The 25,559-nt window shown below is 34.8% G+C and overlaps 1 protein-coding gene across 8 annotated transcripts in view; it reads right to left on the minus strand.

The window, feature by feature from the left end:
- The window catches only part of AFF3 (ALF transcription elongation factor 3), a 229,157-nt gene that overhangs the window by 55,745 nt on the left and 147,853 nt on the right, over positions 1 to 25,559 (minus strand). For 6 of the 8 annotated variants that reach the window (XR_015744562.1, XM_087938471.1, XM_087938474.1 and 3 more), the window contains 2 exons: positions 15,286 to 15,337; positions 5,457 to 5,497 (listed from right to left, as the gene is read on the minus strand). Coding sequence is in view for 7 of the 8 variants with exons in the window: in XM_087938471.1 (XP_087794597.1) it covers positions 5,457 to 5,497; positions 15,286 to 15,337 (93 nt within the window). In the remaining variant the exon portion in view is untranslated. The remainder of the gene's footprint in view (positions 1 to 5,456; positions 5,498 to 15,285; positions 15,338 to 25,559) is intronic. The other 2 variants (XM_087938473.1, XM_087938472.1) reach the window with 1 other exon arrangement.

Raw genomic sequence — 25,559 nt, forward strand, 5'->3', positions numbered from 1 at the left:
TTAAAATTTGGAATGAGAATTTCAGCAACTATCACACATACTATATTGTTCATTATAAAAGGCATGCAGATCCATTCTCTCTCTCTCTCTCTCTCCCCCTCTCTCTCACACTCACTCACACACACGCACACACAAATTATCTTTCCTGTAACCTTCAACTGTGTGAAATAGTGCATCAAAGAACAACAATTTTTGAACCAAAGTACCACACACTTTACAAAATGTGTCCAAAAACTGGGACCCACAAATCTGGGGGAACTGAAATTTCACAAATTTTATAAAATATTTTATGACATAAAATTAGCATAAAACAGTTTGTGACATAAAACAAACTGTGTGGTACTTTATCCATATTTCAGATTTATATTTCAAATTATCATTTCATAGCAAATCTGACCAGATTTTTAAAAACTATATATAGTTTTGACCAATGGTGCTATTCAAATTTTTTTACTATGGTTTTGTGGGCATGGTGTGGCTTGATGGGCGTATCTTGGTGGGTGTGTCAGGGGAAAGATACTGTAAAATCTCCATTCCCACCACACTCCTGGGGAAAGGTTACTACAAAATCCCATTCCCTCCCCACTCCACTAATCTGCTTTCCAGCTCCGTTCTCCTGTGCAGGGCACCAAGAAGACCCAGCCAATCAGTCGGAACTCGGGAGGCAGAGCATAGATGGGGGTGGGGCCAGTCAGAGGTGGCATTTTCTGGTTCTCTGAACTACTCAAAATTTCCGCTACTGGTTCCTCAGAATTGGTCAGAACCTGCTGAATATCACCTCTGTTTTTGACTTTTTAAAAAATTATTAAAGATTTGTTGAAAGAATATTTTCTGATCAGTTGTACTACAACATTCCTAATAGGAAAGTACTGTTTCCTATTTTACTAGTTATGACATTGCATATTGAAAGAGTATCCATATAAAAGGCAAATGCATTTATTTTGTTAAGAGCATTAACATGGATTAAACATTTTTCTTTAAAGCAGGAGTCTCCAATCTTGGCAACTTTAAATCTTGTGGACTTCAACTCTCAGTATTCTTCAACCAGCATGACTGGCTGAGGAATTCTGGGAGTTGAAGTCCACAAGTCTTAAAGTGGCCAGGTTTGGAGACCCCTGCTTTAAAGCATCAAAGCTGTCAGACTTCACCTCAACACAGCTGAGTTCATATCTCTCAGCTCTTCAAAATTGACTTATTTGGCAGTAGATTCTAAGGCAGGTGTTGGCTAAACTAGCTAAACACGTTACCAGAGACAAAGAAGCCCATTAAACAAAGATTGGCATGTTACAGAGTACAAAAGTTAGAGTATATATGGACTCTTCCCCAAGATGGCTGCTGAACATAAGGAGTTTTTTTCTTTCTTGCCAACTATCTGCTGTTTTTGTTGCCAAAGCGGATTCTCTGACAGTGCTGCTCCATGGATTTGTATGAAATCACTTAGGAATGATCCAAGATGACTTTTGGACTGCCATGGACCCAGCTGAGAAGGGGAGTCTGGAAGATTCCAGGTCCCACTGGGAGTGTTTGGAAAATGATTGGGCAATTCCATCTTCCTATCAGTAGTTTCTTGTTTTCTAAGCAAGCCTGGATTTTAACTTTCACTTGTTGAATTTATTGTTTTACTTTGTTTTTTGTCTTTAAAAGTTGTCCAATTGTTTGAATGCAAAGTTATTTTAATCCCTTGCTGGACTCTAGCTATTTTATTCTTTTCCTTTCCCTTCGATTTCTGTTGTTATTTTGAATAACCTTCATTCTCTCCATAAAAAAAAACCATGGTGTGTTTTTGAATAGTTGCAGAACTTTCATTTGATTTACATTGTTCTTGGACTGTCACTATAGGATTTTTGTAATTTTTTGTATTTGCAAAATATTTGGAGTTTCTTTCTTTGGATTTTTTTTTAAATATTGGATTGGAATATCCAGAAAATAATCTTTTCTGTTTCCTTCTGCTTTCGTGTACTTTGTTCCCTGATCAAATTTCAGAGTAACAACGTATCAGATTACAGACAAGCAATGGTGAGTGAAATCTAAGAAAAGACTTTTTGGTAGTATGCAACTTTTAGCTTAAAGATTTTTTTTTTTTTAAAAAAAAGCTGGATGAGATAATGGCCATGGAAAATATGCAGAGACATCTAGTTTGGAGAAGTTAAATTCACAAAAGGACTCTGATGTGAGAGTTGCAGACCAAATCGATATGGACTCCATAGCTGGAGAACTAACTGAGTCAATTTTATGAATTTCTTTGAAGTTCAAGCCTGCATTTCTTTACAATACTAGAAGCCTGACTGTATGGGGAAGTGAATTTTTTTGTTGAACTATGAGGACTGAGGGAAATTAGAGAATGGATTTATTAAACCTAACTGGAAATCACTTCTATATAGACTTTGTTAAGAAGATAGACCCACTGTGGAGACAATTATATTTAATTGTACAACAATCCATAAGAAACAAACATGGATATTTGATCCAGGATGAATTACTCTTACATGGATATTTGATTCAAGATGAATTACTCTTAATTTTGGGGATGATTTGGGATAGATAAAATGCTGTGACAAATTTTCTATGAGTAGATTATAATAACAGTTTGTTAACAGAGAGTTTTGAAACCTTAACCTTGTCTTTTTTATTATTATTGTTCTTTGTGATAACGATTTTGTCATTAACATACCATATAGAAGACAAGTCAATAATTTGCAAATAGATTTACTAGTTTAAAATTTTGGGGAGTCCTCCTTTGCAAAGGGTAGAACCAATATTGTAGTAATATATTAATCATTATTCAGTTACTGGTGAATAACATGTATATGTGTCATGTTGGTCTTTTTCTTTTCAATGCATTTTTTATAACTTGATTGTTTTTTGTTTTTTGAAATTTTTTTTGGAGTTTTGTATTTTAACTTTCTTTTGAACAAAATCAAAATAAGGAAAAAATCAGAATTTATAAATTCTCTTTTCAAAGTCAACTTTTGTTGACATAGAAGAATATAGAATCTAAGGTACCAAGAAATCAGTAGTCTGGTAGCATTTTTTTAATTAACACACTTTATTTAAAATATACAAGCTTTCATGAACTGTATCGTACTTCTCCTGATGCAGGAAGTGGCTTGATTGATATAGAATTTAAATTGGGATGAGGAAACAGAAGGAGAAAGTAAAAGACAGGTAGATTATGCTGCAAATAAGAAAAAAATTATTTGATCCTTCAAAAAAAAGAATATGCATCATATCTAGATGACCTTTAGAGGTAAATTTATTGGTAAATGGAAGTATGAATGAATCTCCAGATGTTACTTATCTTTAACCTTATTCAGCATAGCAAATATTGGACATACCAGAAGTTATAGTTCAGCAATATGTGAAGGATTATAGGTTGTCCACCTTCTGTTGAAATGTTGTTTGGTAGTACATAGAGTAAGTAGCCAACTTTCTCCCAGATAAACTAAACCACTTTGCAATCCCTGATCATGCTGACTGGAATGATGGAATGTGTAGATCAGTGCATCTGACAGAGCACTGCAGGCTATTCTAGTTTGTTAGATCTGTTTTATGCTAGCAACTTGGACTGGAGTCCTGCCAAGGAGAGAGAGAATCTTCTACACATTCAAACTGGAACATGGTTGTGTTTTTTCTTCCTGTCCTAGAAATCCCATATTTATCATATAGACTTGCAAGCATCTGTTTCCCAGAGCCAATCCTCCTCTTCAATGCAATTCAAACCATTCAAATTTTGATCAATTTCTAAAAACAGGTATTTTTTTTAGTCTTCCCTTTCCCATCAAATAAACATGCCAGCAAACACTTGTCAGCAGGAATGGGATTGTTTTCATGATTTTAGGCTTGGTCTACAAAGAAATGTCATTTGCCCATGAATAAGATATAATTCATTCTAAGAGGCAGCAAACTCTTTTTTGCTACCTTAGAAAGTGTACTATTTCTTATATTCAGGGAGGCACATGAGTGTGGACAGAATATATTCCTGTCAAGAGGACAAAGGGAAATTTACTTTGGTTCATGACACAGTGCCTTATTTGTGGATCCATATAAATCTAGTAATTTTTTTGTTGTTGCTCTTTTGATTCTTTTTAAAGCAAAAGTGAAATCAAATATATTTCCAGTAATAATGTCCCCATATTTCCTAAATCTAAAGCGCTAGGTTACAAAAAAAGATTTCTCTAAAATTCCAGCAGTTTCACTGAGAGTTACATAAGGTAAAGCTATCTATTGACAAACAACCATGTGTCTGAATGCCATATATAGAGAAAAAAAATGCAGCCTCTCAGAGATATTAATAGAAATTTGACCTGAGAAAAAGATTGGCCAAAATTAGAAGAACCATTTAGCATCAACAATGGCGTTCCAAAGAACAGTCTTTAAAAAAATACAGAATAAGTCTCACACCATTTGGAAGAGAATATATCATTTTATGGACACAGAAGAACACTTGGATGATTTCCATCATAAAAAAAAACTCGAAATAAAATGATGAAAGACAATTCTAAAATAAATTACATCCTTAATGCTGCGAAAAGAGCCCAGATATATGCCAAGCAACTGCTAAACGGATGCATTTATTACAGTGGTGGGATTCAATTTTTTTTACTACCAGTTCTGGGGGCGTGGCTTGGTGGGTGTGGCCATGTAACTGGGTGGGCGTGGTTCTTTTTTGTTTTTTTGCAGCCACCCCCCACCCATTTTTTGGGCCTTCTGGCCCTCAGAAGAGCCTCTGGGGGGCATTTTTGCTCCCATAAGGCTCCTATAAGGCTCAGGAAGAAAAACAAATTGAGCATGGGAGGGGCATGCAGCACCCCTCCATGCTACATTTTGGGAGCTTCCTGGTCTCAGAAGAGCCTCTGAGGGGAGTTTTTGTTCCCATAAGGCTCCTCTGCGGCTCAGGAAGGCAAAACTGGAGGGGTGGCTGAGCTCCCCCCCTCCTTTTTTTGCCTTCCTGGGCCTCAGCAAGGATAATCCTGGTACAGCTGATCGTATATACAGCTGATTGTCGGGAAGGGGAAAAAAGAAATACCTTAGGTGAACGTCAGATGGGCAGGGTGAAGCGAGCATCGGGCGGGAGGGCGACCAAGTTGGGGGTGTGGCCAGCCAGAACTTACTACCAGTTTGGAGATCCATGCCAAATCCTTGCTACCAGTTTGCCCGATCTGGTTAGAACCGGCTGAATACCACCACTGATTTACTACTTGATTAATGTATTTTACTCTTTACAGTTTCATGCCACAACCAGGGGTTTTTTTTGTATGAAATGCAGGAAGACTATGACTTACCTTTTTCTACAATAAATTCTATGCATGCATGACAAATCCAAACATGCAAAATGTTTAATACCCCTGTTCAGAGATACTTCAGGGACAAAATCCAATTATGAGCTATATGCCACAATAAATAGGATTCAGCATTTCAAAGAGCAATTTATAATTCATAAAAACAACAAAATGTACCTGTCAGATAGAACCCGGAGAGTAGATTCCTGTGCTGCCTGCTGGAAAGAAGGGCAGAGATGTTTATTTTATACAACTTTTAAAATATAAGCTCGATCAACACATAAAAAATGTGTCACCCACATTCTTGTCACGTATCCAAATTTTATAGGATTTACAAGTAATACTATAGCCATCTGGCTATTTTCCAGCTATTGTACACCATGTAATAGCACTTTGTTAGGCTAACACTATTGAAATATTAAAGAACTTACACAGATGTTTAAATCTGAAAAAATCCTGTTTGGAAGTTGTTGTTTTTTTATGAGAAAATAATTTCCTTCTTTTGCACCTTTGCTTTAGCAATTATTCACCTAGCAAACTGTTCAAGGATGGCAACAGGCATCTTAAGGCACAGTTGTGATTAGTTGCCAATTTTAACTTGGCAAATTTTAACAGGGCTGCCTGCAGATGAGTGAATGATCCATTGATAATCACCTTATGGCTATGTAGTATCTATTGGTTAATGTAGGAAATATGTTAGCACAGAAGTCTCTTGCAGGGGGTAAGAAACTTCTCAAAAAATAACAGAAGATTCAGGTTTAATCAGATGATTTACTTTCCATTTCATTGCTGATCTTTTCTGGACCTACTTCTAACTTCACTTGTATGCCCTCCAAAGTACTCCAGATAGGAAATACGACCTGATGAGCTAATTCTATTTATTGTAAGGCTATTTTAACAGAATCTTGCAAGAGGTAAAGTACAAATTTCTTTTTACAGCCTGATCACTTAGGGTAGGTCCTTCTTAAGTTTCTTTCTCTAACTGTTAAGCAACTGCAGGCTCCTCCCTCTCTTATCTTGATTATTCCCTAAGCCAGCAGTCGCCAACTGGTAGGCCGCAAGAAAATTTTGGTGGGCTGCAGAGAAATCTCACCCCCAGAGCACCCCCCACAAAGCAATTAATCCAGGCTGCACAGAAACACAAGGCTGCGCCACCCACATGGCCGGCGGGAACCCTCCCCGCCTACTTACTCCTTACCTGGCAAATTTGCCTGCCAAATTGCTATTTTTCTGACCATCAGCTGTTCTGCTGTGCCGGGAGATTTAGATTAGCTAGGAAGCAGGAAATGGTTGGATTTCTTGCTTTCTAGCTAGTCTTTAGATCTTTGGCTCTGCTTTTAAGTACAGCCAAACCTTCTGTAGGACTGAAGGTTCTATTAGTCAGTGCAGACTCACGGCAAGCAAATTTTATGTGACAGACTGAGCTAGCCAATGGCAGATAAATAGATCACTGAATGATTCTGTGAGCAGCTCAATCTGCCTGCCTGCTTTGCCTGATTTGGGGTAAAAATTGCTCTTTAAAAAAAATAAAAAATCCAATATTTCATACATGGTGTGTTGTGAGTTAATTTTATGAGTTTGCTTGCTAGCAAATTTTATGCGACAGACTGAGCTAGCCAATGACATATAGATAGATCTCTGAATGAATCTGTGATTCTGTGAGCAACTCAATCTGCCTGCCTGCTTTGCTCTTTTTTATAAAAAAATTAAATATTTATATAAACATTTATAATATTTACATAAAGCCCTGCCCAGCCAGTCACATGACCACCAAACCACACCCACAAATTAGGCCACACCCACAGAATTGGTTAGTGGTCCCTGGGATTTGAAATTATGAGTTTGGTGGTCCCTGAAGTCCAAAAGATTGACGACCCCTGCCCTAGGCAACATCTCTTCACCTTGTCCCTCAAGATTATTTCAACATACCATTATATCACTTTTTTACTTGCAGATATCTATAAAATAGGAGTTCTCAAATTATGGATCAGGATTCCAGGGAGGGAAAACAATTGGGTGCATGGTGTCACAATTTCTTATTAAACTTAATCAGACATGCAAATGAAGTGTGGAACTAATATCAACACTCACTGTGAGCTTTGTTTCTTGTTTTGTCTGATTAAGCTTGCATCTGGCATAGCATGCCAGATTTTCAGAAGTGCCAATGATATTCATTTTAAAATGTAATTATGAAAGTAAAGAACACTAACTGTAATGAAATCATTAATTTTATTAAGGAGGTAAGGATGGGTCTCATGCAAACTTATCATTTTAGGTGCTCACATTACCGTAACATTTGAAACCGCTTCCCTAGTGGCAATTTTCTTGGCTATAATACAGAGTCTTGTTTTGTTTTCATCCATTCTGGAATGTACCTTTTCAGTTTATAATAAAGAATTTTTATTAAAAAGTGTACTATCAAAAAGACATTAAGTACCAGGCTCCAAAAACCAAGAAAGATATGCTGAAGTTCTACTAAGCAGTTTCCTTTATTGGTTCTCACCTATAGACAGAACTCTTCCAAACCAAATCAGACTGCTTGCACCATTAAATATATATATTCTGAGAACTCTTAGAAAGGAGCTGTCTTAACTCTCTTCCTCCCACACAAACTGTCCATGTTTCTCTGTCTTTTGCTCCTCTAGAATGCACCCTCTCCCTCATGGGAATCTGGACTACAATCTATCCTGTCATGTTACTGTACTTTGCCTTATTGTGAACATTTTGTAACATATTGATTGATGTAGTAAAGAATGAAAATATTCTTTAATGTGTTTGTTATATTTTATTGTATCCAAGGAACTTGGAATGGTATATAAAGGTAAAGGTTTCCCTGTCAGTCACGTCTGACTCTAGGGCATGGTGCTCATCTCCATTTTTTGGCCAAGGGAGCCAGCATTGTCCAAAGACAGTTTCCATGGTCATGTGGCCAGCACGGCTATATGCCAAAGGCGCACAATCCTATCCTGTTTTATGTGCATTCTGTGCAGTAGTGGCCTATAGTCTCTTTGGCAGTTTCAGGGATGAGCATCTTCATCTAACACTCATTATGTATAACATAATTCTTATACACAATGTAAATAGCTTGAAGATATAGTTGCAGCCAGCTTCCTCAAATTCAGGTTGGATGGCAGAAATTCAAATTCTATGATGGAATCAATTCAAGAAACTGATATATCTGAAAGAGAAGTATGCTATAGAAGCATACCTCCTGTTAAGCAGCATTTATTTTTTCTGACATTTAACTTCTATTCTGTTATATCCTTTTTTTCACCTGAAATAACAGACTCTCCCTAAAATATAGATAAGATATATATTTGAAACATTCCATTCCAAAATTAGAGATAAGTCAGTCTATTTGTCTATGGGGATTCTCAGTCACCCAGGTCATGGTTGTCCATCTCTGACTGGATGTGGGGAATGGAAGGATTTCTACTGGTCATTTGCTTTCTTTTAGAGAGTTGTTGTGGCCATTTGGACGATTATCTATGTCCTCAGGGTCATTTGCTCACTAATAAACCTCCATTCCCCACTTTCTAGTCAGAGCTGAAGAAGCTTCTTGGATGAGAAGTGAAATGTCTTCAAAGAAATACAAGAAAGTCCGGTTGCCTCTTGAAAAAGCACCTTTGGGACAGTCAGTCTATTTGTAACCATTTTAGTTCCACATTCATGCATATGTCTATTTTAATTCTATAGGCATTCATCTATTTTTTTAAAAATAGCATGATGAAAGTAAAGGCATTTAAAATATTAATTATAATTTTCAAAGTATTAAATATGTATACTGTTCCCTTTTTATGTTAAACTGATGTGTACCTTTTTCAGAATGACAGTTGTGCTTGGCTTTTGAAGGGGAAGAAAGGAGAAGCACTCTAAAAATAGCACGTGAAGTAAAAAAAAAACCCTTTATTTACATATAATCCTCGACTTATGACCACAATTGAGCCCAAAATTTCTGTTATTAAATGAGACATTTGTTAAATGAATTTTGCCACATTTTATGACCTTTTTTTTGCCAAAGATGTTAAGTGAATCACTGCAGTTGTTAAGTTAGTGACATAGCTGTTAAATGAATCTGACTTCCCACTGATTTTGCTTGTTAGGTTGCCAAAAGTGATCACATGACTCTGGGATACTAAAACCATTATAAATATGAATCAGTGGCCAAGCTTCTGAATTCTGATTGCATAACCATGGGGATGCTGCAACGATCATTAAGTGTGAAAAATGGTCATAAGTCACTTTTCTCTGTGCCACTGTAATTTTGAATAGTCACCAAATGAACTGTTCTAAGTTAAGGACTACTTGTATTGCTTCTCAAAATGTATTGAATAATGCTTCTAATAAGGTTAAAAAATAGCTATTCAATTTTTAGGCAGTGCCTCTGCTATGAATGTGCACACCTCTGTTTTCCAAACATACACCTGTATGTAAGAAAACTTTACATTTCTATGAAACTTTTTAAATATCCAGAAAAATGTACAACGTTCAGAAAAATGTAAAAATAGAAGGATAACATTATTATTTGTACATTGCCACTGGAAAATGGATCAGGTTGTTTTGCTTATAAAGGCAATTCAAACAAAGCCTCATTCATTTAAAATAATTTTTGCTGTTGGCCATACAGTCTTACCTCTCATGCTGCTGTTATAATTTATTCTAATCCTGCTTTTTGAGAACTATTAAAATTACAATATATTAAGATATAAAGTCTTTTATTTATCTCAGATAGCATTACCTTGGAGGAAACCTTTATTAATTGACAGATGATCACATATACATTACAATGCCCATTTTATATATAATTCAGTATCATTAATTATTCTTGACTGACAAAAGAATTGACCCTCAACCTTGTTTTCTAAGCTCCTTTAAAACGTGATCTCACTTAAGGAAAAGAAACATCCTTTCAAGAGGTGAAATGAAAGGTAAGAAATATTATTTCAGACATGGCATCACAATTGCCGGTAGATTACTATGACATCATTGTACAATTATCTGTAAACCAATGTGTACCCAAGCATTACAAGTGTTAATTATTTGCTTTACAATACTGAATAGTTTGACTAAAATTTGTGCAATTAATTTGTATTTCCTATTTTGGTAGCTTCCCTGAAACAGATATATTCAGCATCTGTTTTGCAGATCTGTTTTGCTTCTTTTCCTTGCTTATAAAAAGAACTTGAGCAATGTCTCCACAGGGAGAGGAGGAATTAGAGGGAGAATATTCTGTGTAGATAGGTTATCCAGTCATGGAAGAATAGCAGCAGATATTTCCTTGCACTGCTGTTTCTTTATTTTCTCTTTCCTACTTGCCACTTGCCTCAGGAGCCCAAACAGAATAAACTTACTAAACAAGAGCTGTTTATTACAGTATGGTACAAAGAGAGATTCACAAGCTTGTGAAATTTACATGTTATCCTTTCCTCTTGTCTTTATATTGGCATCCCCTTCTCACTACATAAGTGCTTATTTGGCATAATTTATGAAAAGCAGAGAATGTTCAGTGTCATTACTGCAGAATGTGCACTTGACCTTCTCTCAATTATGCACATTCAAATCAAGCCTCTTTGTGTTATACATACAGTGCTACCAAGCTTGTATCTACACTATTTTTGGGGGGCACAGCCATGCGATAGCCACAGAAGAAAGCTTTTAAAAGTAATGAGCATCTGCTGCAAAGGGCAGTGGCTGCTGAGATCATTAAATGTGATCATTAAACTTCATCTTCTATTAAAATCTTGTTAGCCAATTTTAGATGCAGTACAGCTAAGGCTCTATTAATGAAAGCTGTCACAGCTAATCTGGCTTGCAATGTTGGGATTTTAAATGTTTCACCTTGGGAGTTTATAAGATAATACACCCTTAGGGAAGGCTAACCCACAGGTAAGGAGGTCACTTTTATGTGGTTTGCTAAATTTCTCCTCAACATCTATTCAAAGAAGGCATAATGATATTTGTTTAATAACCAGAGTTTCTGGTGCATTTATAAAGCTTGGAAATAGTATGACTTAAAAGTATGTTTAGAGTGTGATTTGACATTGAATTCTTGTGTTTTTACTTTATAAAAGCAGTGTGTCTGTGTATAATGTGAACAGGATCAGAATGCTGGAACATGCAGAATAGGGTTTAAGCTATTCTTTCAACAATTGCCTCCTCCCAGATAATTGGTTTGAAGCTGCCATATTGCAATAGCTACAGTCACGTATCAAAATATTGGCATCAGGAGCAAATTTTATTTGGGCACATTGTATAAAGGAAAACAAACTAGCTCCTTTACAAGAGTTACATTTCTTTCCAGTAGTCCAAATTTACAACTATTAAGTTAAAAACAAAAGTAAACTGAGGGTAATTCTGTACATTATTCAGACTATATTCTGAATATGTATTAAGGGAAGCAGGTTTGCAAGAAGATACTTTTTAAAACTGGAGGAAGAAACATCAATTGCCCACCCTTAACTGATATTACAGTCAAAAATGCAAAAAAATCTGTAAGCTGTAGTCATAAAAATCAAGGAGTTCAGTGAAAAAATAGGACTAAAATATAAAGAGACCAAATTAATAACAACAGCTACAACAAGCAGGCTTAGAATGGGCACTGAAGATTCTAAAGACAGAAAGATATGAATGGATGGTTGAATGACAGATTCTTCTTACTGTTTTAAATACCTCTTGATCAGAGTGAAGCAACCTGAACTTCTTCACGTTTTGGAACTCTCAACCTGTCTTTCATTTTGGAAAGAAACACAGTGATGGTCTAGATGCAGGGGTGGGATTCTACCAGTTCGCACCTATTCGCTAGAACCGGTTGTTAACATTCTAAGCAGTTCAGAGAACCGGTTGTTAGAAGAAATTACTGGCCTAATCCTGTAAGAAAGGCAGGAAGGAAATATTCTGGTGTTGCTTACAGAAACTGCCTTTCTGTTAACCCTTATTACATTCTTGGCAGGACTAGACTTCCTGTCTCTGGAACTTCTCTGGAGGTTTTTTTTCCTTTTTTGCTGGTACTTTGCTTGTGTGGAGTGACCATATAAAGTTACAGTGGCACTGAAAAAAGTGATATATGACCATTTTTCACACTTACAACTGTTGCAGCATCCCCAGTCATGAGAGGCCAGGCGAGGAGATACGTGCCTCGATGTGAGTGATATTGAGTTGGCCACACCCAGCCAATAACATGACCACCAAGCCACATCCACCCAGTCACATGACCACCAAGCCATGCCCACCAACTAAGCCATGCCCACAGAACTGGTTGTTAAAAAATTTGAATCCCACCCGTCTAGGTGTTCTGAAGGAAGATAACTTACCATTTATCTAAATACATTCTACTTTTATACTAGCAATTTAATGTTATGTTTGTCCTCATCATTTCTTCCTGCTTCTACCTACTTTCTTCTTGCTTGACTGTCTGATTTCCATGTACTTTTCTATCATTGGTGTCTTCACATCATCTTCTATGGGAAAGATACTAATACCTATTATCTTGTAAGCAATTGACAAACCAAATAAAAAAAAAACTCCTGCTATTATCAGTTTTATACCACATGAAATTATGCAAGAAAAGTTATCTGTTTTATCTTGTAAATGACAGTGCAACATTAGTTGTACTTAGGAATTGCATCTTTGATAACAGCTGTAATTTACCATCTCTACTTCTAATTACATCTTCATATCAGTAAATGGATTTATAATGCATGCCTCATAAGTTACAGACAACTTGTTTGTTCTTAGTAAAACATATATAGAGCTCTTTCAAAGGCACCCTAGTTCCTATCACATTTACTAATCTGCTGTTTTCAAGTGTTCAGATGATTTGTCCTACATTTTTTAATGGTGAGATGAGAACAGATGAATATGTCAGCCATGAAAGACCAGGTCCACATAGGAAGGTTCAATTTAACTGATTTATTGCTAAAAGCCTTTGCACAAGAATCTTCTCACAGGTCAACAAGTGGTTAATGTTAGATAAGGGTCAATGGCAGTCAAGTTCATTTGTGACTAGGTAGTGATTCTAGGCTGATCTTTTTTTTCATCAACACCATCCCTGGCTCTGCAAGTTATTCTCTTATAGAATGCATAGGAAGCAAATATTTATTTATTTATTTAAAAAATCCCAGCTTATTCCTTTCCAAACACTGGCCTGTAATTCCTACCTTCAACAAGTCACTATGCTGGTTGAGAGATTAAGGAAACTATATTCTCATAGGAATTTTGAACAAGCCACAATCATATCGAAATAATGGCCTCTGCTTCATGCCTGGACAGCACAAATGACATCTAATGCAAGTACATAACATGCATCACTTACAGTGCATATTGTTGTGATGATGCACACGCCCTCCCCGCAATAATTGCTCATATATATTCCAATATGACCTTACAGGTAGTCCTTGTTTAGCAATTTCCTTATTTAGTGATCATTTGCAGTTATAACAGTGATGGGGGAAAAAACCTTTATGACCAATCCTTGCATTTACAACCTTTGTAGGTCTATAAAGAAAAGGAAAGCTAAAGTGAGATAATAACCAGAATTTATTTATTTATTAAATTTATTGGTTACCCAACTTACCACAGGGTAACTCTGAGTGGTTTACAATGTTAAGATGTCGTTCCACTGTTGTTCCAGCAATTTCTAATTGCTTCATTTAATGGCTGAGTTGTTAGTCCCAATTGTGGTTGTTAAATGAGGACTGCCTGCAGTATTTGTGTGTGTATGTATACGTATTCTTCATATTAATATCTAAAAATGATGTACAATATTTCAACCAGGTACACAACATATAGCATAATTAGCAATTTTACAAACTATAAGTGTATATTGTAATATTTTTACAAAACCTTCTGCCCTTCCCTGTGTTACTATCTAAAGCATCCAGTGGTTTTTCTTTCCTGCATATCCAGAGTTCCAATTCAGAGGCAGGTCTCAAAGATTATTTTGTAGCTGCCTTTTAAGCTTGTATTTATATTATTTTAACATTTTTTAAAAATAAAAGCCAAAAGCATATACCCGGATATTGCCTTTTATGAATCTTAGGAATTGGAGCGGCAAACAGACCAAATGAACTTTAGCTACATTTTCCAGACAAGCACACGGGTTCTATTTAATCTGTTTAAGCTGCTGAATGCAGATTGATTAACTCTGTGGGTTATAAATTTGCACTGCCACAAAAACTCGGTGGCAAATCTTGCTGCAGCTTAGGGGAAAGAAAATTCTGCCTACAAATTCATGCTTGTAAAATATGAATATTTCTTTTACATATTAGACCTCCTTCTGATCATTGCGTAATAATCATATTAAGTACTGAATGAATTATATTAATTAAGGGAAAATACAGTTATGTAATCAAAGGAACTACAAACTTGTATGGTGATATAATCATTAGAAACTGACAGTCCTCTATTTTGTTTTCCTCATTATGATTATAGGTAGGTTTCAACTTATGACCACAACTGAGCCCAAAATTTATGTTGCTAAGGAAGACAGGTATTAATTGAGTTTTGCCCCATTTTGGGACTTTTCTTGTCACATTTGTTAAGTGAATCACTGCATTTGTTAAATTAGTAATACAGTGAATCTGGCTTCCCTACTGAGTTTGCTCGTCAAAACGTTACAAAAGGTGATCACATCACCCCCGGACATTGCAACCATCATAAATATGAACCATTTGCCAAGCATCTGAATTTTGATCACATGCCATGGGGATCACATACCATTGTGAGAAAAACAGTCCTAAGTCAGTTTTTTCAGAGCAATTGTAACTTTGAGTAGACACTAAATGAATTGTTTTAAGTTGAGGACTACTTGTAATCCCTTATAGCTGAGTTCATTAAATTGTAATGTGATTTGTTTGAATGGGTCTTAGTTAATAATGTATACAATCATAATTATACATTAACCCATAAATTTAAGATAGGACAATTGTTTTCAGCTTTTTAAGAAAAGTCAGCATGTAAATCTAATGAATTAACAGGTTAAAAAATGAATAAATTCCAAATTTCTTACCTGGTCACTCTCCTCTTCATCACTGCTCAACTTTAGATCATCTTCTAGCATTCTATAAAACAAAAATCTAGATTAGAATTTAATATAATACTTTAGATGTCATTTACACCATAGATACATTTCATTGTGAGTTGTAACTAAGCTTCAGTTGGTTCAGGGCAAAACTTCAGCTGGTCCAGGACCCTATTTCCCATTAAGGCTGTTCATGTTTTATTTGAAAGAAGTGCTTTGGATTTCATGAAAGCACAGCACCCATTTTTTAGTCATTAAAGTAGCATGACTGCAAATTATTAAAACAAATGTAGCTTTAACTAACATTACTTTTTTATTTTTCATAACAGCACATGGAAGCCTGTCAATATTGAGTTAGCTTAGCAAATAATGCAGAGCATGAACGCAATTTTTTTTTCTATCCCTGATTTTAGCAGCTACTATTCAATGGCATGCTCTAAAATTGAAATACAATCCTGCCACGAATATGCCTTGTTCATTGCAAACAATTACAATAATGGCATATCTTCGAAAAATCTATTAACACATGACATTAATCCTTAAACCATTCTAATTCCAGAGTGAAATTAGCAGAACTGATATATAATCATACTGGAGTTCTTAAAGAACAAAGTTTAATTTTTTTTAACTAATGTTCATCATCCCCTGCCTGCTCAATCTATTCTACAAAAAAACCATTCTGTTTCCAGAGTGAGATGCAGAATATATATCATCCTGGATTTACAGAAAAAAAAAATCTTTACATGGGATCCCAACATGTTCATGATATTTATTCTTTTTTGCATGTTATTTGATTTTCACTTAAACCGGCTGCCATCAATACATATTGATAGGGACATTTCCAGAGTTTTAATGTTGAAGTAATAATCAAATGGAAGCTCCATAAAAAAACCCATACACATTAAGAATGATCTTTTGAGACTATTAAGACCAAATTGTATTTTTATCATATTAAGAGGAGATATCTAAACTGTAAAACATAAATACTTCATGAATAATGGGTAGACACATGTTTCAGTCTGTGTTAATGAAGTGAAATTTATTGCTATTTTTCTTTTTCCATCATGTAACAGATGGTCAATTTTGTTTAATGAATATATATATTCAAAGCATGCATTTCATTTAGAAAAATCTGTCAACACTATATCAACAGAACTGTTATTTTAACCTCGGTTATAATATCTCTACCACCAAAACAGTTTTTCAGACTAGAAAACTAATGTGCTGAAATCACATTGCTTATTTTTTACAAAGTTTTAAGAACTTAAAATTGCAAAAATTAAATAGGAAATCAAAAGACTAAGAAATATTGACTAAACAGGTATTGTTTCAGCAAAATATTAGGAAACAGGAAACTGCAACAATTTTTTTTTACTATGCAGGAATGCTATATTCAGCAATTCAACAATAAACCTTACTTTACTGGTTTTTTATTTTATCACATACTAGTCAAACCATTCCATTTATCATACACATGAATTATTCTGTATAGTCTTGTGAGATGTGAGATGATTTACAATTCTATGCTATAAAATCACTTAGGAACCACACATATTTTATCCCATGACAATCTTTCCCTAATCTAATTCTTCAGATCTCTCAATAGTCCACCCATTGACGCTACAACTGAATCCATCCATCTTGCTCCTGATAGTCCTCTTCTGATTACCTTTCATCTTTTTCAACATTATACTTTTCCAGAGAGCAAGGACTTCCCATAATATGTAACTGATAATATGAACCAAGTCAGTTGTGCCTTGAGTTAGAACTCTCTACAGATATATCTTACAAAAGATCTTTGTGGCTGCTCTACCAAGTGCTCATCTGCGGAGTATTTCTTGATTGTTGATTCTTTTATTATTAATGGTTGATCCTTGAAGGCAGAAGTTATCTACCATCTCAATATCTTCGCTGTCAGTTCTAAGCTTGGCTGTTGTTCCTGCTATCATTAGGTTGATCTCTTTATATTTAATTTTAATCCTATTTTTTTTTCACCAGGACTCTCTGACTTTTATTACTAGATCTTGCAGATCCGTTACATGTCAGCATCTCAGTATAGGATACTAATATTTCTTTCTACAATTTTAAAGCTATTCCCATCTTCTTCCAATTCAAAGTGTAAAAAATACAAAGACTAAAAAAGCAACACAGAAATTACAAATAGATCTTGCCACAAAAGAACTGTTTTCATTCATCAGAAACTTATTTTTGACTGCAATGTAAATATTCTCTCCAGATTTATGCAAAACCTGTAATCACTTACCATTACAGGAAACAGCCTTAAGCAATAGAGTTTTGCAGAATTATTTAATTCACCAATTCTTATTTTGCCCCTTTGATTCCATTAACATCATTTCTGCTGGTAACAAAGAACTGTTATTTTGGTAAGTTTATCCATCTTTAATTTCACATGATCATTTAAAATTATTGTTTAATTTTAAATTTGGAAAAACAATGGGGAAATATAAACTGCATACTACTTTGCTCAATATGCCAAGTTGTATCATAAATTTCATTGGTAATTACACTCTCCAGATTGCTGGCCAACTTAGAGAAGCTCACTGCTTTTCAAAGCTTTAGAGCTTTATCATTTTTTTCTGTTTTCACAATAATAAACATTCTTAAATATTGATAATATCTTGAATATGGCAAAGTTAACAAAAATGAAAATGGTTATCTGAAATTTTGTTAATCATTCAGGGTGCTCAGGGTGGACTTTTATTTTAGATAAGTTTCTTCTTTACTTCAAAGACTTTATACGAAGTTGACTTATTCTAAATAGCCATGCTGGTTATGCAACACAGAAGTTTCAACTGAATACTTCTAGAAAGAACCAGGTTGGAGAAAATGCCTTTAGCCAAATAGCTAAAACTTGAGAGTGTAATATTTATTATTAAATGTATGGCTGTTTATAATAAATAGGGTCAAATAATTGAAATGTCATGATTGTTTGAGTCAGTCATAGCTTTATGAACACAGACAAAGCTGAAGAAAGTGCTAGATAATTCAGAACTGAAAAATTGATCTTTGAGAAAATTGGCATTATGTATGACCTTAGAATAGGAATAGACAAGTTGGTACCTATGACAATCAGTTCCCTTAGATTCATCTACAATGAACTTACTACAGTTTATTAAGTGACCATTCAAAGTTATGTCACTGCAAAAAGTGACTTATGACCATTTTTCACACTTGCAACTGCTGCAGCATTTCCATGGTCACATCATAAAAATTCAGACGCTTGGCAGTGGACTCCTATTTATGAAGGTTGCAATGTCCCAAGATTATGTGGTCCTCTTTTGTGACCTTCTGACAAGCAAAGTCAATGGGGAAACCAGATTCATTTAACAGCCATTTTACTCATTAACAAGTGCAGCGATTCACTTAAATATGGCAAGAAAGATTATAAAATAGGTCAACACTCACTTAGCAACTTAAATTTTGGGCTCAATTGTGGTTGTAACCGAAGGACTATCTGTATTGGAGCCCACCCAACTTGACTTTCTACATATTATTTAAATTATAATAAAAGGTTTCCTGACTTGTTACAAAGTAAAGTACAAATCTCTAGCATCATATCTACTCTCAGTAATAGTTTTCATCCCACAGAATTCCTTTCAGGATAATAAGAGCATTCCGGAAAAAGGTTAGTTTACCTTTAGTTGAATGGGTTCACTGGCCATGCCTAGCAGCAAAGGCATCTTTCAACAAAGTTGTCTTTGTCAAATCCTTAAGATTTGCTATTTTGACCATGTTACCAACAAAGAAGTACTCCAAAAGAATTTTTCCTACAAATTACATAACATAGTTGCACACAGAAGACTCCAGCTTGAAGGCCATATACTCCATTTGGAAAGTAACTGAATTCCCAAGATGGCAATGAGATGGATCCCCCCCAATGCCAAACAACCAAGATAATGTCCTCAAAATAGATGGTGAAGCATGTTCATAGATATCTTAAAAGATTTTAAACACCACATGGGAAGAACATGATGTACTCACTCCAAACCAAAAATCCTAGAAATTCCTTGCTGCCCAATATGCTACATAGCATGGGAGGAGCTAATGCTAAATGCCCAGCATGGTTGTTAGTGAATTGGTAAAATTAATGTGGTATGATTGTATTGGCGCCAGGGGTGGGATCCTACTGGCCAAGCAACCAGTTCGGTGAGCGCGCACTGCGCTATTTATAAATTACCAGCTCTAGCACCTTCTCTTGCTGACGAGTGGCACTCAGCTGTGTTGTGCAAAACAGCTGAGGAGGAAAAAGCAGGGAATAAAGCACAGCCTAGAGCCTGGGCGGGCAGGTGGGCCAATCAGAAAGAAGTCCAGAAGATCGTTGCAGCAACAGGTTCGGTGTCAGCTGCTCTTCAGAGCTACCAGTTCTACAAACTTGGCCAAACTGGTAGAATCCCACCCGATTGGCACGGTCACATTACAGTATGTTCTCAAAACTCCAAATGTGCTACCAGCATAAAAATCTATCCTTGACTTAAAAGAAAAGCATTTCAATATGTGTATGGCTGATTGAAACTGTACCAATGATGGACTCACAAAATCAAAGTGAGGTTAATGAAAAGTCAGACAACTAAAGGGGGAACAAGATTTAACTGTCCAGTCTTCCAGAAATAGAAGTTAATGCTTAGTAACAAAAGTAAAGTCTATTGAAGAAACTTAAGATAGTCTTGATAAACCGAAATAAAAATTCTGAGGCACTTTAAGAATTTGCAAGTTAATGGAACAGAATATAACCCTAAGAAAAGATTATAGTATACTCACACATATACACATAGCGATTGGCAGAGGGATTATTGACTATTTTCCGCTCAAATTAAATTTCTTGAGAATGGCCATTTTGAAGTCAGTGACAGAATATTCTGGAATGTTGCATTTCTGAGCTACTGTGTCTACCAATAAATGAAGTATGATTTTGCTGAATAAGAAAATTCATGGTGCTTTGATAACCTACATCAGTGTTTCTCAACATTAGCTAATTTAAGATGTGTGGACTTCAACTCCCAGACTGGCTGGAAAATTATGGGAATTGAAGCCCAGACATCTTAAAATTGCCAAGGTTGAAAAACACTGGTCTAGATGTTGTTATCAGAATAGCTATGGGATCAGGTTTGGTAGTTGGATCAGAGAGTTTTTGATTTCTGAATCTGTGCCATTATAGTGTGTCCTTTTGCTGTTGGACAGTAACTGTTTAAAATTGGTAGCTGATTGTATGTGTGCAACTGCAAGTCTATCATTCAAATGAAATGCCATTCATTATTCAATTTATACTATAGATTACTGTGACATGTTTTAATGATTTTAATTTTGAGTTGTAGGTGATAACAAGAACATTATGTTTTTTTTCTTTTGTGTCATATTGGATGATTTCAGGAAAGTAGAATAATTGTGCTAACCTGCTTTTTAATTTAACTAGGTGGATATACTAATTAAGGTTACTGATCTGGTCTCAACTGAGGATGATGGCGGGGGTAGGGGTGTGGAGTTAAGATTCTAATCGATTTGCCTGATGCTCTTACCCATGAATCTAGCATTCCATCTAAGAACAGACTTGGAGATCAAAATTTCTTATCATACTACAGCTTTTACATCAGTTTATAAAAGAAAAAATGTTTTCGTCACACCTAATTATTGGTCACTATCTATAAATGATTAATGTTTCCTTTCCTTTCCAATAACACATTCCTTCCCCCTTCTGTATTTATATGTGTGTACTATATACTTTATGTGCGCACATACATACATATATACACACAAATAGTGGGCTTTGATGGCCTAGGTACATTCACCATTTTGACCCTCTCTCCACCCGAAACAGAGTTACTCTGAAAAATGCAATACTCAAAACTTCGAAGTAATATTACAGTTGTCAATTTTTATAACTCTGGTGATAATTATCCATGCTGTTAAATATCAATAATGTAGATTGGGGATGAGGGCTGGAATGCATTTTAATTAAATTTTATTTTGGGAAATCCCTGAGGGCTATATAGGAGATAGTATTTGCTATGGCTACATTTTCAGACTGTTTTGGAGATTTAGTTGGGGGCTGGAGTGTTCCCTTCCAAAAAGGGGTAGCTGGGCTGCCATGCAGGCTGCCAGCACCTTCAGTATTTATTGTCGTATTTAATTAAAAGACTTCTTACGAGTTTCTACAGAAGAGTTCCCATGGGATGGAAATAAGCCCAACTCAAAGCTTTTGGAAGCCCTCAACTACTTTAACTACAATCTTATATTTAATTTCCTGGGAGTAAGTCCTATTTGTGAATAAACATGCAAAGGAGGCACAGTTGGACTGCTTTAAGTAAACTTGCTGCTAAATTCTTTTACCACAGGATCTTTTCCATCCAACTCTTGAGATATCAGGAAAAAAAAAACTAGAGATAGAAAACACATCCAAATATTGGAAAGCATTTTTGGTTTTCTTTTGCTAACAACTCATTTCAAAATACAATGATTCTAATCTTTTAACCATGACTAAAAGACTATCAGTATACAATTGTTTATCTTCCCTTACCATAATGCAGAATTAATCTTCTCCATTCACATTTGAATAGGGCATTTAATCAATTTCAAATCACGTTGCAAATCCTGATTAAAATTATAATCAAGTACACAAGTTTAATTCAATTTTATTAGACATTCATTTATATGTGAGCTGGTCTTGGTGTCTGCTAACATGGACATATTAATATTGTTTTCTTTGCAAAAATGTGGAAGTGGATTGCTATTTTATTTTTTCTAGAGTTTCTTTTAACCTTCCAGACTGTCTAAAGTCTTGGCATTTGGTGGTGATTGGTTGATGCAATACTGCTTGTCTTTTTCCAAAACAGCTTCTTGACTAGGTGCTACCATCTGCTCAATCCATTTAGCTACTGAATGCTAAAAAAATGTAATTGGACTTTTCCCATTATCAACCCTGAGGTTATTATGAACACTTCTTGTTTTTTTCTATAAACAAAAATTAATTACCTCATTTCAGAACTAATTTTATAGTTATTATGTAGAGACTATGATGAACAAACTAATTAAATGACATTTAAAGCAAGAAATAGATTCTGCAAAATACTCACATATATCGCTTGACTGTTCTACTGTAACGTAATTGTCTATATACAAAGGAGAAACTAAGATAGCAGTAGCTTATCCTTTTGAGTAAGCTTTTTTCCCTTTCTATAAATAGTTTATTTGGAAAAGTGAGGTTCATTATAAATGTTATTAGCTGAAAAAGGTCCATATGGTCAAAGAAATAGCCAGTTTGCAAGTTTATTTTATTACACGTAAAAAAAGTACAGCATGTTAACAGGAACAGTATTAACATTAGTTTGGGTGTAAGTTAAAAAAAGCAACAAAAAGTAAAGGAGGAAATAGATAGCTCTTTACAACTGTAGATATGAAATTCCTCATACAGTCACAGAAAGAATAAGAGATGAACAGTCATGGATGAAAAAGGAGAGTAGCACCTGAGGCATAATAGTCGGACTAAGTGGTTGATTATGTGCCATCAAGTTGGTGCAAACAGATAGTTTTTTTCCATGACAATTTGTCTCTAATCTGGCTTTCCAACAAGACATACATTGCCACTGCAACCCATCCATCTGATTACAGGTTGTCCTTCTCTTCTCATTCCTCCCATCCTTCCCAGCATTAGAGCCTTTGCCAGTGAGCTGTGTCTTCACATTGTGTGTCTCAAGTACGATAATTTGAGCCTGATCATTTGTGCCTCAGGTGCAAATTCTGGTTGATTTGTTTGATGATTCATTTATTTGCTTTGTTGGCTTTCTTGAAAATTCTCAGGAATTTTCTCCAACACCATAAATATTATTTCTACTCTACTTCTTCAAAGTTCCACTTTCACTTCCTCAAAGCATTATAGATAATACTGCACTATTCTGGTACCTGACTATCTTTTCCAAGGCCTTCTACTTCTCTACTAAGTGCTAGTTTGCAGCGTATTTCTTGACTCTTGATAGTTGATGCTAGAAAGCACTAGTATTCACTATTTTAGTATCTTCCTTGTCAGTTCTAAGGCTGCTTATTGTACCAATTGCCCTTGACAAAGTTTGGTCTTTGAATTTTATTTTAGTCCTTTTTTTCCCCACTGTATTCCCTGGCTTTATTACAAGAGCATGAATGTCCTTTGTATGCTTGATTACTAGGGTAACATCATTAGCATAACATCCAAGTAAGCTTCCTTTAATATATTTTAACTATATATTTTGAAAAAGTTAAAATATATAGCCTTGTTTTTTTTAAAATGAAGTTAACCTAATGTAATAATATGATCAGTAATGGGTTGTGTGAGTAGAGGACAGTTTTAATTACCTTAAGGTTCAACATCAGCCTAAAGATGCTGATGTGTATTTTGATTACTGTTTTATCTGTTCAATGACTTCAATGATCTTGTAGCAGAAATCCATTTAGCACTCTCTTTTATAACAGGGTGAACTGCTTTCTTTGCCATTTCAATATTTCTTTATTAGGCTTATACAGCTACCCATGTTAGTAAATATAATTCTAGGATGCTCACAGCAATGAATGAGTGAATGAATGAAACCAACATCTCTAAATCAGTGTTTCTTAATGTGTGGTCCTAGAATCCTGGGTATCCCGCAAGACTCACTCAAGGTCCTCAAATAAAAATTATTTGGCAGTCTATGTTGAAAAATAATGCAATATTAAAACCCTTGTGTTTAAAGATATGACAATGTTTATGCACCAATATTAACGATTAATAAATGATACACCATTAAGGTGGAGTTACAAATAGATATATTTATGAAATTTGACCCTCAAACTAGATAAGAATTTTGTTCCTCCATTTTTCATTGAAATATTTTGCCAATAGTTATATCTCTCTATTCTTGGTTTTGGTTGTATTATAGCACAATGAAATGACCATTTCTTTGAGCAGTCCTATCTAAGACTGTTTTCAGATCTATTCTGAAGATCTATATGATGAATGTATGACTATTCAGCAATGTTATTATTAATCAAGCTGATTAATGAAGAATTAATTTTTTAAACATTTCAAATAACAATGTAGCAATTAAAATTTAACTAATGTAAAAGGAGTACTTCATTTAAGATTAATATTTTTCTACGTGAGATCTATAAAACCCTGATCCTATGCACGTCTATTCAAAAATTAATCTTACTGTGCGCAAGTCATTTGGGATTCAAGGGTTTCCTTACTATGAATAAGGTAGGGAATAAATAAAAACAACAATAAAAAGTATGTATTACAATCTTTCGTTAATTCATCATTGACTGACTGCATTTTAAACTGGTTAACATAAGAATAAAATATGTTTAGTTTTCAATTTCATTATATATAGGTCTTGAAATATGTTACATTATCAATCCTTCAACTCTCTTTAATGTAAGTCAGAGTTTATATTTATTGCATATTTGATTTAATGTATGATGCAATTAATCTTTAACTAAAGGAAGCGATGTGTAAAATTCTGACATTTAACATGAAAGTTCTCACAATGTGGATTAAATCTCACAAAACATTGCTTTGCACCTACTTTCCTATCTTGAATTAATTAGACATCACAGCATATGAATTCTAACCTTCCTTCTATTTAGGCACTTCATAATAATAGAACAATATCTATGTAGGTTATTTATAATTGCAATGAGAGATATCAATGAGATGTCTACCATTATTAATAATAAAAGGTTTGGTTTATGCACAATTAGTTTTTAATACATCCTTTTAAACATCTCTCCAGAATAATAGCTGAATGTTTAGGTATTAATCATCTAAATCTCTGGCCTGTTTACTCAGGAGATTACTAAAAAGAAAAAGGATCATATAAGAAATGTGAATATGATGTATTAAAATTAGGTACAATTAATCCCCAGTGATTTCAGTGATACGTTAAAAATTAACATGTTAAAAATTAACATATGCTTAGAATGCTTAGATAATATAAACTGAAAAGCATAATTGCAAAATTAACCAACATCTACTAAGACCTCATGTTTAATACAAGACCTACACTTTAAAAATAATGAAGATGTAATGGAAAGAGTTTTACCCTGAAGAAAATAAAACCTCCAGTTGCGTCCTATCAAATAAAGGCTGCTATATTTGCTTCCAAGTATATTTTAATTAATCCAGGTAATTGTTGTTTACCACAATAAACAAACAGCTTTAAATTCAAGACCCCCATAATACATTATTATGTATTATACATTATAGATGGAATGTGTTGCTATAATCCACACTGTAATAT

Source organism: Pseudonaja textilis, chromosome 8, assembly GCF_049901715.1.
Source record: "Pseudonaja textilis isolate UNSWEBS1 chromosome 8, rPseTex1.2, whole genome shotgun sequence".
Lineage (NCBI taxonomy): Eukaryota > Metazoa > Chordata > Lepidosauria > Squamata > Elapidae > Pseudonaja > Pseudonaja textilis.